Below are 14701 nucleotides of genomic sequence, written 5' to 3'. Positions count from 1 at the left end.
GCTCTGGAGGATATCCAGGTGGAAGTAACGAATGGGTGCTGCTGCAAATAACTACAGATGTTATAGGCAACAACCCCCAAAAAGCCCAGCTGAGTTTCAGGCTAGAGTGTAGAATGGAGATGATCAAAAAAGTTTTCTTAAACAGATGCTTTCCTTGTCTAGAATCACCCTGGCTGGCTCCAGAAATTGGAAACCAAGCAAGCCAATAAATAAATAATCCTGAAGCAGTGTGGACTGACAACCAGATAAGCAGGGCAGACTGGATTTGATCCAAAACCTTCTAACAGCAAAGGTTGCTTCTTGACCCTCGTCATTTAACAGCTTGTGTTTGTATTAAAGCTTATTGCAAGAACAAAGAAGATTTTAGACTGATATTGCACATTGAAATAATGTTTTGATTTGCTTTTTAAAGAAGGCCTCTAGGAGGAAAATCTTGTACTTTTCATTGTGAAGCAAAAAACGAAGACAAATATGCTTCACATTTGCTCAAGGTTCCTGCAGTCCAGACAAACTAAACTGATTATTCTTCCTAGACTTGTTTTGTTTGTTTGTTTCCAGGAGATGTCACTGTTATGAAGCTATGTATGCAATTTCTGTCTGATAAAAACTAATGACTATATAAAGAGATTTGTTAGTATTAGATTCTCCATGTTAGTAGCAAAACTCTGTGCCTTCTTCATAGCCTTACTGGAAAAAGTTTGGTTAGGTAAGCTTTAACAGGGAATTGCTTTTAAAAAACACTGATGAGCAATTTTTTGCTCATGCTAATGTATAGTGTTGTCCAGTGGTATAGAGCAGAATAACGATCAAGGCTCTGCTACTTACTTGCTATGTGGCCTTGGGCAAATTTCCTTAATTCCTCTGTGCCTCAGTTTCCCTATCTTTATCAATAGTATTAAAATACCTTCCTTTCTCTCAGGAGTTTTGTGAGGCTTCATTAATGTTTCTAAAACTTTGAGATCCCCTGAAAAGTTCTATAAACATGCAAATTATTATGGCTGCATTACTTAAAGCCATCACAGATTGGATGACATGCCAAATTGTGCATAGATTTCAGCAATCTAAAAATAAACTCAAAACTGAAAATAGATTTCCTCTTTTGCTGTAGTCCTCTTCAAAATGACACAAATGTGGCTTGATTCCCCCCATCAGGTGCCCATCTTATAAGATTCAAGGAAAACTCCAATATCAACAATCTTTTACATGGGTCCTGCCAAAAACTAAATTAACATAACCGGGGGCAGTGTGGGAGGCCTTCTCTAATGGAGGCAAGAAACCAACCCTTCCTATGTGAACTGTGGGCCTGTAATGTGAATACTTTGGCCAATTTATGTCTGATAAAAGTTAGTGACAAGATAAAGGGATTTGTTAATGTGTTAGATTTCCCCGTTTTATTCGCAAAACTTTGGGATGACTTTGCCTTACAGGGAGAATGGGGGTTAGGCAAGCTTTAACAGGGAATAGCTTAAACAAAATCATGAGCACGAACTCCTGGCTGCCTTACATAGGCATTAAATCTGTTTGCACTTAATTCCTCCTGTGCCTGGTTTATCTCTGTCCTTCAAACTTGATTTGGTAGAATACTCTGTTTTCAGAGCGGTCAGCCAGCATTAAACTGTAGCTTTTTTTTTGCCCCTTCCCCCACTTTTTCTCCCTCCTCCAGCCTTAGTCCTGGTCTACACTTTGAAATTAGGGAAGTATAACTATGTTGCTTAAGGGTGTGAAAAATCCACACCCCTGAGCATGCAGTTAAACCAACCTAAGCCCTGGTGTAGACAGCGGTAGGTCTATGGGAGAATTCGCCCATTGACCTAGCTGCCACCTCTTGGAGAAACCCTCCTGTTGGCGTAGGTAGCATCTTTACTGAAGTGCTACAGTGGCACAGATGCAGTGTTTTAAGTGTAGACATACCCTTAGCAACTGTCTTCTCACATTGCTTTTGGTAAATTGTTGAGAGATTTCTTCAAACACTGTGAAATAATATATCATTAGTTGTATACTATAACAGTAGTAGTAGTAGTGGGAAAGGCTGTGGGAAAGGTGGTATACTACTGGATCTGATATTTATACCATTATACTCTTCTTAGCTGGAGCTATAGGCCCACTCGCCATTGAATCACATCTGTGGCAAAAACATACATGGGCACTGATTAGCAGTTCTTAATCAAGGGGGTCTGGATTATTTTCCATCACTTTAAACTTCAGGTCTGTATCTCCAGTCATTCATCATTTTAAAGGACTCTCCCATCCACAACAGACATGCTTTAGACTAAAAGACTAAAGTTTAGAGGCAGAAGGGCTATCTTCAAATTTCACGTAAAGACGTGTGTGTGTGTGTAAGTGTAATTTCTGGGGGAGGAGGCGGTTTCACTTTCTAATCTGGGGGTTGTTTCAGCTGTTGGGACCCCATTGTGACCTCAGGCCTGAGCATGCAATGATGTCATCAGCATTCAGCTGTGAACAACCTTGAGGCACTTCTGAATTCAACAGAGAAGGAGAATTTTTCTCTCTCCTTCCCCTCAACCCCAAATGAACTGCTTGGGAAGTCGCTGCTTCAGTGTGACTGAGGCGGCCCCACTGCCCGAGATCCAAGCGCCGCTTCTCCTCTCCCTAATAACACCTGAAGATGGGACCTTTTTTCTTTCTGCTGTACGGTAAGAAATAAAATAAGGTGCCTGCCTTTCACGTCGCAGTTGGCATTATAAATAAACTGTGTGTAAAAAGAAAAATATATTTTACAGGTGATGAGAAATGTGCTTGCTGCTGTATAGTGCTCTGCACAGGATTCAGTCTGGCACAAGTCTTAGAGAGGTTTCCTTGTTATTCAGTCCCATGTGGCTTTCAGCTGAGAAGCTGATTGGTCCTTTTAGGCCTCCACGGCCAATGAAGAGAGAACCATTGGCTGCATGGGGCACCAAAAAAGCACCCAGAATCCAAATTTTGATTAAACCACTCCTGGATATATTTCAGTAGTGTCTTATTGGGTTAGCAAGATCGTTTGACCTTTGCTGGATTTATTCTCCACTGAGATTAGGAACAAGCTGAAATCATCAACTAAATGTTAATGAGACACACAAATCAGCTGCTGAGTAGGAAAAGAATCCCCTTTAGGAAACCGCCATGAGTGAGCACACTTGCAAATACTCATTTTTAATTTTTATGTAGTGCTTTGCACTTTCACATGGCTCTGCGTTAATACTGACCAACTCTCAAATTGCCTGTGTGGGATAGATAAGCATTATCCCCATTTTATAGCATAGGAAATGATGGCATGATACACTGCGGTTGAGTCTTGCCTGAGAAGCATCAGTGCAAAACTGGGATTACAGCTCAGGGCCTGGACTGGCCTTCCTTGGCCCACATGGAGACGATCTACCCCCTTGTATGCATGTGTGTGTTAATTGTCTCTACAGCGCCTTCCTCATGCTTCCATGGGGCTGGGAATGAGGCTGAGAGAGCCCTACAACCCGCAGGCCTCGCTCCAGCAACTCTGCAGAGAATTCACGACTCAAGCACTGATCTAGCCAACATCTATATTACTTCATGAACCAGAGCCCCTCTATACTGACCCAAGGTACAAGAGTACCTGGCAACATGGAAGGAGTGGATCCCAAATCCAGTGTGGAGGCACAGGGCCTCCATGCACCTGAATCTAATTCTCCAGCAGACCCCTGATTTCTACAGTGTTTGGCTTGCCACAGGATGCCTTCCTGTGGGACTTTCTGTGGAAGAGGGTGGCTGGGCCCCAGGAGTTCTTGGCTCTTAGGTCCATGTCAACGAGACCTTGCTGCCATTTCTAATTTAAGTGTGCGTTATCCCATATGGTCAAAATATTGACCAAATTATCAGCGGATTGTTGTGTGTTCTCACAAAGAATAACATTAAGAAATGCTGAGGATTGATACAGGCTCCCTCCTGAGTTATATAGTTTAATAGCAGAACCTATTAATATTGGCGTGAAGGACCGCTTCCCTGATTTAGCACAGCATAGAGACTGCTGTGTTCTTCCACTGCTGGAGAAAGGGGGTGGAAAAAATAATTCCCAGAGGATACTATAGTGGAGATTTAACTGTTGTGATTTATTGAGGTAGCATTGCCGCAAGAAGCATAAAAAAAAAGCCGTTCAGGAAAAAGCAGCGTTACCTCACCAGAAGTCCAGAGAAACTAGTCAACCTCTCAATCCCTTTCTATTAAGGTTCTTGCAGTTTCAATTTCAAAGCAAATGGAACAACATTATTGAACCTAGGGAAAATTAATTACTATGTGGAGCATTTTAATAAATAATTTAAAAAAATCCATGCAAGGGTGTTGCTGCCAACTTTTGGTTTTTAAATGGGGATTGAACCACTCTGGTCTGACACTCCATTTGTATGAAATAAACCTGGGAGCCAGATTCTGGTTCCCACTCTGGCCTCTGTTTTTGCTGCTACCATGCCATGTAGGCTGGGCTGTAAAGGTGCCACCTAAGCCCTGCAGCAAATTCCCCCAATGCTGGAGGTGCTTAATAATGCCAGTTTACATGGTCCTAGTTTCATTGATTTAATAGAGTTTAAGTCCAGAAGGGACCATTATAGATCATCTAGTCTGACCACCTGTTTAACACAGTCTATGAATTTTCACCCAGATACCCTTATATAAAGGCTAATATTCTGGGGAGTGTTTTTATGTAAGACATGGGAGGTAATTGTCCCACTCTACTGGGCACTGGTGAGGCCTCAGCTGGAGTCCTGTGTTCAATTCTGGGCACTACACTTTAGGAAAGAGGAGAGCAACAAAAATGATAAAAGGTTTAGAAAACCCCACCTATGAGGAAAGGTTAAAAAAACTGGGCCTGTTTAGTCTTGAGAAATGAAGACTGAGGCGAGACCAGCTAACAGTCTTCAGATATGTTAATGGCTGTTATAAGGAAGACAGTGGTCACTTCTCCAGGTCCACTGAAAATAAGAAGTAATGGGCATAATCTTTAGCAAGGGAGATTTAGGGTAGATATTAGGAAAAACATTCTAACTATAAGGGTAGCTAAACTCTGGACTAGGCTTCCAAGGGAGGCTGTGGAATCCCCATCATTGGAAGTTTTTCAGAACAGGTTGGATAAACACCTGTCAGGGGTGGTCTAGGTTTACTTGGCCCTGCCTCAGCACTGGAGCTGGGCTTTGATGACCTCTTCGGGTCCATTCTAGCCCTACATTTCTATGATTTGATGCATTGAGATTGAGCCTAGTGATTTTCATTAGACAAAAGCATTTCATTCCTCAGCAAACTAAACCATTGTGTGCCATAGGCAGAGAACATGAGAGACCGAGGTACCACTGCTTGAGGCCCTTGCAATGTCAGGAAATAGATTAGGTAAGACGTGCCCAGATGATCTACAACCCTTGCTGGAGAGAGAGACAAAACTTTCCCAAGGTCCCAGCCAGTCTGACATGGGGGGAAACTCCTTCCTGATTCCAAATCTGATGATCTGTATGACCCTGAGCATATCAGCAAGACACACTAGCCAGGCATCTAAAAAAGAGGATTCTCTGTGCCACCTGAGAGCACTGGTCCTCTCCGTTTGTCATCCTGGCTCCAGCTGCGGCCAGTCTCTGGTGCTTCAGAAGAAGGCAAAATAATAATAATAATAATATAATATTAATAATAAAAACATTCAACAACCCTAGAATACATCTGGCCAATTGTGTATCAGAGAAAAAATTCCTTCCTGACCCTGCAGGCAATTGGCTGAATCTCTGAAGCATGAGATCTGATTTCTCTCCCTGTAGTCCAACCTCCCTGATGTAAGAAGCAGGGCTGGGAACATGGCATGGGGGAGACCAGGGTGTTGGCAAAAGGAAGGGAAGTGGCTGTAGCACTGAGTACTTCTACCATTCTGAGCCGCAAAGATCCCTGCAGATAACTGTGAGGATGCTGTCATAACTTGGGGCTTGCATCACTGGCTGCAGGCACAGTCTGGGTGGTACAAAGGGGGATTAAAGGTACCTTGGCATCCCCTGCACCCCTTGGGGGCGTCTTCCAGGCTGCACCTCTTGGAAGATGCAGCATAGAATGCAGCCTTAGATGTTCCACCAGAAGAGTTGCTCACAATGCTACTTTGGAAAGAAGTTGGGTTTGGCTCAGAAGCCAAGTTTCATGCTACGTCCAAAAAGGAAAGAATGATACATTTCAGCACGCAAATGAAATCGTTCCACTCAGCAAAAAATCAGTACCAGTAGCTCAGCCCTTGAAAACCCCCTTTGGTGAAATGATGAATGCATTGATACATTCATCATAAGGATGAAAGGTCCGTGCTAGGAACAGATTTCAAGCGTTAACATTAAAGAGGTAAATCGCAGTGATTTGACTGGTGGATGCTGAAACCTGCATGGATATTGTGTATTTGCACTTGAAGTACTTGGTTTCTGATCATTTCTTTGTTTGCTAGAGACTGAAGGGCACTGGTGATCAGCTATATTTTCTGCCGCACTCTGAGTGGCTAGAGAGCAGCAGCAACAGAAGCAGAGAGAAACGAAACTGCAAAAGGGGATAGCCATAAAGCAAATTGGTAGCACTAAAATAATGAAATCCACTTTTTTTTCTGTCAAACTTAGGATAGCTTCATTTATGAGCAACCTTGGTGGTAAAAGCCCAGCCTCCCTTTTTTATTTTATTGCTTTTTTTTCAATCAGGAACAAAAAGACAACAGAGCCCGTGACAACTCAGCCGACTCATGGGGTTGGCACGTCCACCGTCACAACAGTCATACGGACCGGAGGAGACTGGACCACTGGTCTCTTTGGTATCTGCAGTGACAAGAGTGTTTGTAAGAGTTTGCAGTGTTTTATCATTGCTTTAATTCCTCCTTTGGGGGTGAATTCAAGTAATACGGGGAGGAAAACAAAAGACTTTTATAGAGCAGCTACCAGACACTGGAGATTGAAGATCAGACCATCCATCATGGCTGGTTTAGGGGTAATGAAATTAGTATAACTGAGAGTCCCAAGAAATCAATAGTCAAATCATAAAAACAAATAATGCTTGTGAGGGAAACCTCTTTCATGGATTCTAAAGGTTGGGTGTATTTTATTGTCCCATTTTGTCAGTGGAGAAACTGAGGCATTGCAAGATTAAATGTCTTACTGAAGCTAACGCAGTGAATCAGTGGTAAAGTCAGGAATAGACCAATTCTCCTGAGTCCAATTCAGGAGCTGAAAGCTACAGAAGGCCAGTCACAGAGGCCTTAGTTGTTCCATGTTTCTGTTTCTTTCTTGTGCTCCATGTAAATTAGTGGCTAACAGAACAAAGTATTAGCTCACATAATGCAGGAACTCATTAAGGATTTGTAAATAGTTACAAAGAATCTTTTGCACACACCCTCCCCTTTGGTTTATGTGGTGTATCCTGCAAGCTTCCTCTATACAGCCCTGCTAATGAACTCCATTGCTGACTTGCATTTGCGAGTTCTGTGCCTTTTTCTGAACAGGGAATACCCATCCTATCATATTGCATGGTGATTTATAGTGTGAGCAAATGATGGGATCAAAGTGAGATCTCTACGCTAATTGTACTTGTGACAGTGGTTACCACAACTACCCTGCATTTGGAATGGTCCCTAATTTGAATGGCTGCTGCTTCCTTTGCCAGAAAGAAGAGAGGGAGGGGTGTCCTGTAGCAGGTTTGAGCTAAATGGGCTCTGTCTATTTTCCTGCCCTGCGGGCTGAATTAAACCACATTAGTACTTGAGAGAACCAGGGAAGATGGTTCTGAAAGACTAGATATGTCCAGCCAAATCAGTTTGCTCTTGTGCATTAGTGAGTTGCTTATAGCCATATTGTTTGTGGAAGTAGTTTGTAGTTTCTGGTGCCAACACACTCAGTATCAAAAGACCCCCGAACAAGACACCCCCCCATCTACTTTTCTTCCATAGTTGCAAAATAGCTTTAAATATTTGATCAGTTCTTGAAGATAGTTTCTAGAATATTGAGAACAATCCTTGTCAAAGGAGAATTGATTCTGAAAGTTACCATTTTAAGAGCAGTTACTCTCACCAATAGGAAGGCATGCTATTCCATCTGATGACTAGAATGCCCCATTTTGTAAGATAGAGTATGTACTGTGAGAGATGCATGTTACTGGATTACCTGTGTGTTAAACACATTTTGAACAGAAGTTCAGAGAGGAAGGATGGTCTAGTGGTTAAGGCGCTAGCCAGAAACTTGAGTTCAAGTCCCAGCTTTCCCCCACTCCGTTCCTGTGTGATACTGAGCTAGTCAGTGTATGTCTGTGCTGCAAAAAAAACAAACAAACCCAGGGCACTGAATCTTGGAGCCTTGGGTCAATAGACTCTGGCTCAGGTTGTGGGGCTAAAAATAAAAGTGTAAATGTTTGAGCTGGAGCCAGGGCTCTGAGACCTTCCTCCCACACCAGGTTTTAGAGCCTAGGCTCCAGCCTGAGCCTGAACATCTACACCGCTATTTTGAGCACCTTAGCTTGAGTCCCATAAGCCTAAGTCAATTGTCCTGGGCTCTGAGACTTCGTGCTGTGGGTCGCAGTGTAGACATATCGTTAGCCTCCCTGGGTATGTCTGCACTGCAGCTGGGAGCAGCTCTCCCAGTTGCTGTGTAGACATACCTTTTGTGCCTCAGATCTCCATCTGTAAAATGGGGATAATAGCACTGCCATTCATTGGGAGGATAAATATGTTACAAAGTGTGAGGTGCCCAGATACTCCGGTGATCAGGGCCAGACAAGTACCTAAATTAGACAGAATTTGATTTAAAAAACCAAATGAATTGAAAAAGGGCTATTCTCCAGAGCTGAAAAGCTAGTGTAATTGTGTGAAGGAAGGAAGCAGGGACTGTTGAGTCGTTAAGGCGTAGCACTTGGGAATCATGAGTTCTTCTCCTGGCTCTTCCAAAGACATGGTGTATCATGATCGTAAACTCCAGCAAGTCGCTTACCTTCTCTGTCCCTCAGGTTCCCCATTTGCAAAGTGGGGATGATATCTTTGCCTCATGTTAGACTAAGTTCCTGTATGTCTATCAAGGGCTTTGATGTCTTCATTTAGGAGGATCAGAAGGTATTAATTTCTATTTGAAAACCAATCCTTAAACTTGCCCAAAATTAAACTAGCCTTAATTCTGCCAATTCTTTTCAATTAGAGAGAATAAATGTACTTACATGGTGGCATATCCACATATAGCACTTGGAGTTCCTGATGCCACCGAGGGGTTGAAATGATAAGCGCTAAAGCCAGAAATACAGCCCCTTTCCACCTCCTCCCTTATTTCAGTTTAATTAAATAACAGAAAAGTGAAAATTCATTATTTTCAACTTTCCATTTTCTTTGGACTTGAGTCCCCTTCCAACCAACCAGAAAATGGTAGGATAACCCAGAGTTGTAATGTGGGTGTGCCTATGGGTTTGCATGTAGTGGGTGGAAGACATTTAAGGAAATATACTCTCTTTACTCCCTTACTTAATTTGGTCATAAATTATGTTAAGCGAGGAATAGAACACATAAGCCCCTCTCTACTACTGCTATGTTAAATCTTGGCTGCCGAATGAACTCCTTTTGCTACAGCCGCTCATAATGTCAGTGTTATTAGCCGTCATACGGGAAAATTTAAATGTAGTTGGGCTAGATCCCTGAATAGTGTTCAGTACCATCATCATCCATGGAAGTCGGCTGGAGTCAGGGATGCTCAGCATCAAAAAGGATTTGGCCAACTAGTAGTTCTCCTGTCATCCTCCCCTCCTGTGTTACAGTGAGAGTTTGCATTATCTCCATGGCTTATAGCACTGTCATAAATATAAAGGAAGGGTAACAACCTCCCTGGATACAGTACTATAAAATCGCTCCTGGCCAGAGGCACAAAATCCTTTTACCTGTAAAGGGTTAAGAAGCTCAGGTAACCTGGCTGGCACCTGACCAAAAGGACCAATAAGGGGACAAGATATTTACAAATCTGGGGTGGGGCAGAAAAAGGTTTTGGTCTGTGTGTGTTCTGGGTGCTTGCCAGATACAGATCAAGCAATCCAACTCCATTAGAATTAGTAAGTACTAGCAAGGGAATGCGTTAGCTTATATTTGTTTTGGCTTGCATTTTTCTCTGTGCTGAGAGGAAGGTGTATTCCTGGTTTTCTTTTTGTAACTTTAAAGTTTGGGCCAGAGGGAAATCCTCTGTGTTTTTGAATCTGATTACCCTGTAAGATTATCTTCCATTCTAATTTTACAGAGGTCCTTCTTTTACCTTTTTCCTTTATAATAAAGTTCTGTTTCTTTTAGAATCTGGGTTTTTTTTAGTGTCCTAAAAATCCCAAGGTTGGTCTGTGCTCATCTTGTTTATTCTCAAGCCTCCCCAGGAAAGGGGGTGTGGGGGCTTGGGGGGATATTAGGGGGAAGTAGGAACTCCAAGTGGTCCTTTCCCTGAGTTTGTCTAAATCACTTGGTGGTGGCAGCGTTACCTAATCCCAGGTACAAAGGAGAATTTGTGCCTTGGGGAGTTTTTAACCTAAGCTGGTAGAAATAAGCTTAGGGGGTCTCTCATGAGGGTCCCCACGTCTGTACCCTAGAGTTCAGAGTGGGGAGGGAACCCTAACAAGCACTAACTAGGTGCCATTAATCAATGGCTTCCTGCCATCCCTGACTGAGAGAGCTAGTATATTTGTAAACATGGCTTTTTTAAAAAAAACAAACTCTTTTGTGTATAAGCAGTTGCTAAAAATTAAAAAAGGCAATGAACCTGCCTTCTGTGTCTTAGTCTGACACACCATGGAATCCTAAACATGCATCATTTTCCCTCTGATCTTTAAAAAGAAATTGTTTCTTTGCCTTAACTTAAAAAAAAAAAAAGAAAAGAAAAAAAATTGTTGCAGAAATTTCGAATCCTTTAAACAGAAGGTAAACAACTAATAGCAATGTTTTTCCTTTGTTTCTTTTGATGTTTTATTTCCTTAATAGCACTTCAGGTTTTCTTGTCTTTATTTTCTCTTGCTTACTATTTTCTTCTGTTTTCTTTTGTCCTTTTAGCTTTCTTTCATAATATGTCAACAGTAGCAAATCCTCGCTATTAATTTGCAGTAAGAATGCAATCTGGAGCAAAGCCAGATTCAAAGGCACAAGGTGCTTCATATTGCTCACTGTGAGCTAGTGCTCTGAATTTTATTCTGAACACAACTCTAAAGGCCAGGGCGGCTTATTTTATGGGAAAAGTATTTATAATGCCAGTTGATGGAACAAACAGGCATATGAATGTGTTTGCAATTGTTCAATAGATCAATGAACTTAAATTCACAGTGGAGCAGCTGGAACTATACTGCTGATATGCATGTTCTCAGAAACCTGCTGCTGCTTTGACTTATTTGTCTGAAGGTAGCTCAGCTGAGCTTTGGATGCAGGTATGAGGTCAAACTATGCCCTCATTTACACCTGTCAACTCTACTAAAATCAGTGGAGTTCTACACTGAGGGGGGCAGGGCTTTTTAATTCCAATTTCTGGGTGGGTTGCTTGGGCCTTAGAAATGGGTTGCAAGACTTGGTTGACATCACTACTCAGCTGAAGATAGAACTGGGGATTCATTTTTGGCTTTCAAGTTTTGCTCTCAGCCACTGGTGAAAATACCCTTCTGGAGGAAGAACTCTGTTTAGTTTCTCCTGCTGTGTCACCTGGGATCATTTACATTGATTTTGTTGTCTTAGCCAGTACCCTGCTCCCAGATGAGGTGAGTTGAGGGCTGTGGCTGGACTATTTATTTCTTTCAGTTTTTGTCATCTTCAGAGCATAATATTTAAAGTAATTACAGATTCAGGCTTCCACTGAGATTAATGTGAAGATTTCCTAAAAAGGGGGCCATCGACCACACTTAACAGAACAGGAACTAGTATATTTTATCGAAAAATACTGTATCTATAGTCACCAAAGAAATTAAATGAATGATTCCCTGTAGTGAGCACTTGTGCTATCGTTCTGCTATAGACAAACGCTATCCTAGGTGCTTTTACTCCTGATTTGAGAACAAAAGACATTTCAATGAATTGCATGAAACTGTGTGATAACAATGCTGTTGAATTTACTTTTTTCAAGAATTTTAAAAAGGAAAAACAAATGAAGCCAAATGGGCTGTCTGGAAAGATATTTTGAATACAATGCATTTTAAGCTTTGCTGTCAGTTCATCCCTCTTTTGGAGATTTAGGGCTCATTTGCACTACAGGGGAGCTGTATCTTCTGCTGTGGTTGGAACAGTAGTATAAAAAGGCCTTTAGTGTTAGAAAAGTGTTCTATAGACTGCTTTTATGGGGGTGGGTGATCCACTGTATACCTGCATTGATTATTTTAGCTCAAAGATTAAAACCCCTATCCATGCTGATCAGTAAAACCATAGCAGCATCTTGTTAGCAATGGTTGGCTGAAGATAGCATAGCTCATAGATCCATAGACATTCGAACCAAAAATGACCTGCTGGGCCAAGTAGTGTAGTGATTATCAAACTGTGACTTATTAAACTGTACCTGGTGTTCTGCAGAAAGCTACATGTTGAGAACTAAGCACGAGGGGATTGGGAAGAGAAGATGGGACACATGTGAGTTGCCCACAGAAAGAAGCCATTGGAAAGCCACCACCTCCCTTCTAGTGTAGGGTTCGCTAGAATTCTGTGAAGTCCCGTTTAAAACGCTCTTATCCCCAAGAGGACAAGGCTATTAGAATGAAATGAATGTTCCAGGTTATTTTCAAAGTGCCGTTTACCTCTTGTTAAGTGTGAACCTACAGCACTCCTGTGATTGTGGTTACTGGCAGGTGTCTGTGGTGCCTTGTGTAGTCCATGTCTAGAATGCAACCTTGCAAGGCACTATGAGGAGTGCCTGTGTTTCCCATTGCTGCCAGGTTCCACCTTAGCGTTGAGAGTCGGCGCCAGAGAGAAATACAAGATACGAGTAAGTCTTTGTGTGTGTGTTGGGGAAGGGGGGGAAGGCTGTTTTGTGCAGCTTACATAATGCTAAGAGGCATGTTCCTCCTGTTCCCAAAAGAGAGACTGCAGAACAAGTTTAATATCTGTAGACGTGGTCAAATGGGATTAGTGTGCTGGAGTGTGCCACTGAATATTGATGATGTAGAAATTCTGCAAATGTAAAAAATTCACTTGGGGCCTGATCCTGAGAACAAGGAGCTCAGCACCTCACTAGCCTTCCTCCTCCCTTATTTTCAGCTAGGGTTTGAACGGGGTCCTCTAGCCAAACTCTTTTGTGATCTGAAAATCTGTTGTTCAGATGCATTTTGCATTTTTAAAGCAGAACTAATACATTAAACCTCAAGAATGCCCTTTCTCTTTGCAGGGAAGCAAAGGCAGCATTTGATTTATGATAGAATGCCCATTCCAAGCAACTACTCACGTTTTTTAAAGTACTTTGGAAGAACAGAACTGTGGGGGTAGGTGGGTGGGGATTGTTGTTTTTGTTGCTGTAAATTTACATAGCCCAGAGCTGATGCTGTAAAATATTCATTGCTATGTAATCAGGATAGGCAGGGAACAAAAAACATTGTTCAAACCATGTGGAGAGGCACTTTAAGGGCTTATGAGGTACTGAGTGTCCTCAAATCTCATTGGCATTAATGGGAGTCATGGGCACTCAGCACCGTGCAAGGTCAGAGCCTAAGGTTATGTCTGCATTTGCAATGCAGGGGGTGTAACTGCAGCTCATGTAGACGGAGCCAGGTTAGCTTCAATCTAGCTTGCTTGCGTACTGGCAGCAGCGAAGCTGCAGCAGCATGGGCTTCAATACGGGCTGTACAAGCCCGCCCAGGACCCTCAGCAATTATCCGGGCAGCTAGCCTTTGAAGTCTATGTTGCTGTGGCTTCACTGCTATCCAGTACCTGAGCTAGCTAGATTAAAATGGTACACTGCTTGCAGTGTAGACAGATCCTAAATCTTCTGTAGGCCAACAGATTAGAAAAGATCCTGTTAGACACTGGGCCCAAATCAGATCTCATTTACCCCAGCATACATCCAGAGTAACTTGTTGATTTAGGTCCGGATCAGGCCCAGCAACTCATTCTTACTATAGGGTGATTAGAATAGGAAACACATAGCGAGGCAGAAAAGCTGCTTCACGATCATTCCATTTGTGTGAAATGATCTTCCTGCTTTCCCTAGGGAACCCTGTGTGAAGACTGGATGGCAGTTCATTGCTGCTGGCCTTTTGCTGTTTGCCAAGTGGCCCGAGAGCTGAAGAGGAGAGCTACGACCCAGATCTATGAAATAAACACTGCTCCTACAGCTAAAGATACCCTAGTTTAAAAATTCCCAGCCAGAAAGCTTGACTCATGATACTTCCCCCTCCTGCCAATGTAAAATACTTTATTTTTAGAAATAAAATGCATTTGTGTCTTACAGCAAAGGCTCTCTAATAATCCTGCAAGGCTGTGTATGTTAAACCGTGATATAACACCTAACCGCCTCAGCTGCAAATTTCCTAGGGCCTGCTCTGAAGTATGGCGCAGTTGATGACCTCCCTCTCTGGGCACAGAGATCTGGAATCCTAATGCAAAGCATTTTGCATGCAATTCCTTAGCAAAGCAGCAGTGGCAAAATCACTGCAACTGAAAAGGCTATAGAGGAATAGGAACACATTTAAGGGAGGAAGCACAGTGCCGTGAATAGGGCATGAAACTGGAAGTGGAAGGAAATGGATTCTTTCTCCAACAACTCACAGTGTGACCTAAGCG

The 14701-nt window shown here is 42.4% G+C and overlaps 2 protein-coding genes across 5 annotated transcripts in view; both read left to right on the top strand.

Annotated features, from left to right (window-relative positions):
* Positions 1-14701, top strand: part of LARS1 (leucyl-tRNA synthetase 1) — a 117609-nt gene that overhangs the window by 55366 nt on the left and 47542 nt on the right. For 2 of the 4 annotated variants that reach the window (XR_012160239.1, XR_012160238.1), the window contains one exon: positions 163-443. The exons of the other annotated variants lie outside the window; for them this stretch is intronic. The gene's annotated coding sequence lies outside the window, so the exon portion shown is untranslated. Of the gene's footprint in view, positions 1-162; positions 444-14701 lie in introns of those variants that run through there. 4 annotated transcript variants of the gene reach the window in all.
* PLAC8L1 (PLAC8 like 1) lies at positions 1862-14366 on the top strand. Its single transcript, XM_073355729.1, has 4 exons — positions 1862-2654; positions 6666-6799; positions 12775-12911; positions 14130-14366. The coding sequence occupies exons 1-4, from the start codon at positions 2530-2532 to the stop codon at positions 14271-14273; spliced, it is 540 nt and encodes a 179-aa protein (XP_073211830.1). The 5' UTR covers positions 1862-2529; the 3' UTR covers positions 14274-14366.

The sequence above is a fragment of the Lepidochelys kempii genome, chromosome 8 (genome assembly GCF_965140285.1).
Source record: "Lepidochelys kempii isolate rLepKem1 chromosome 8, rLepKem1.hap1, whole genome shotgun sequence".
NCBI lineage: Eukaryota > Metazoa > Chordata > Testudines > Cheloniidae > Lepidochelys > Lepidochelys kempii.
This window is presented reverse-complemented; position numbering and strand designations above follow the sequence as displayed.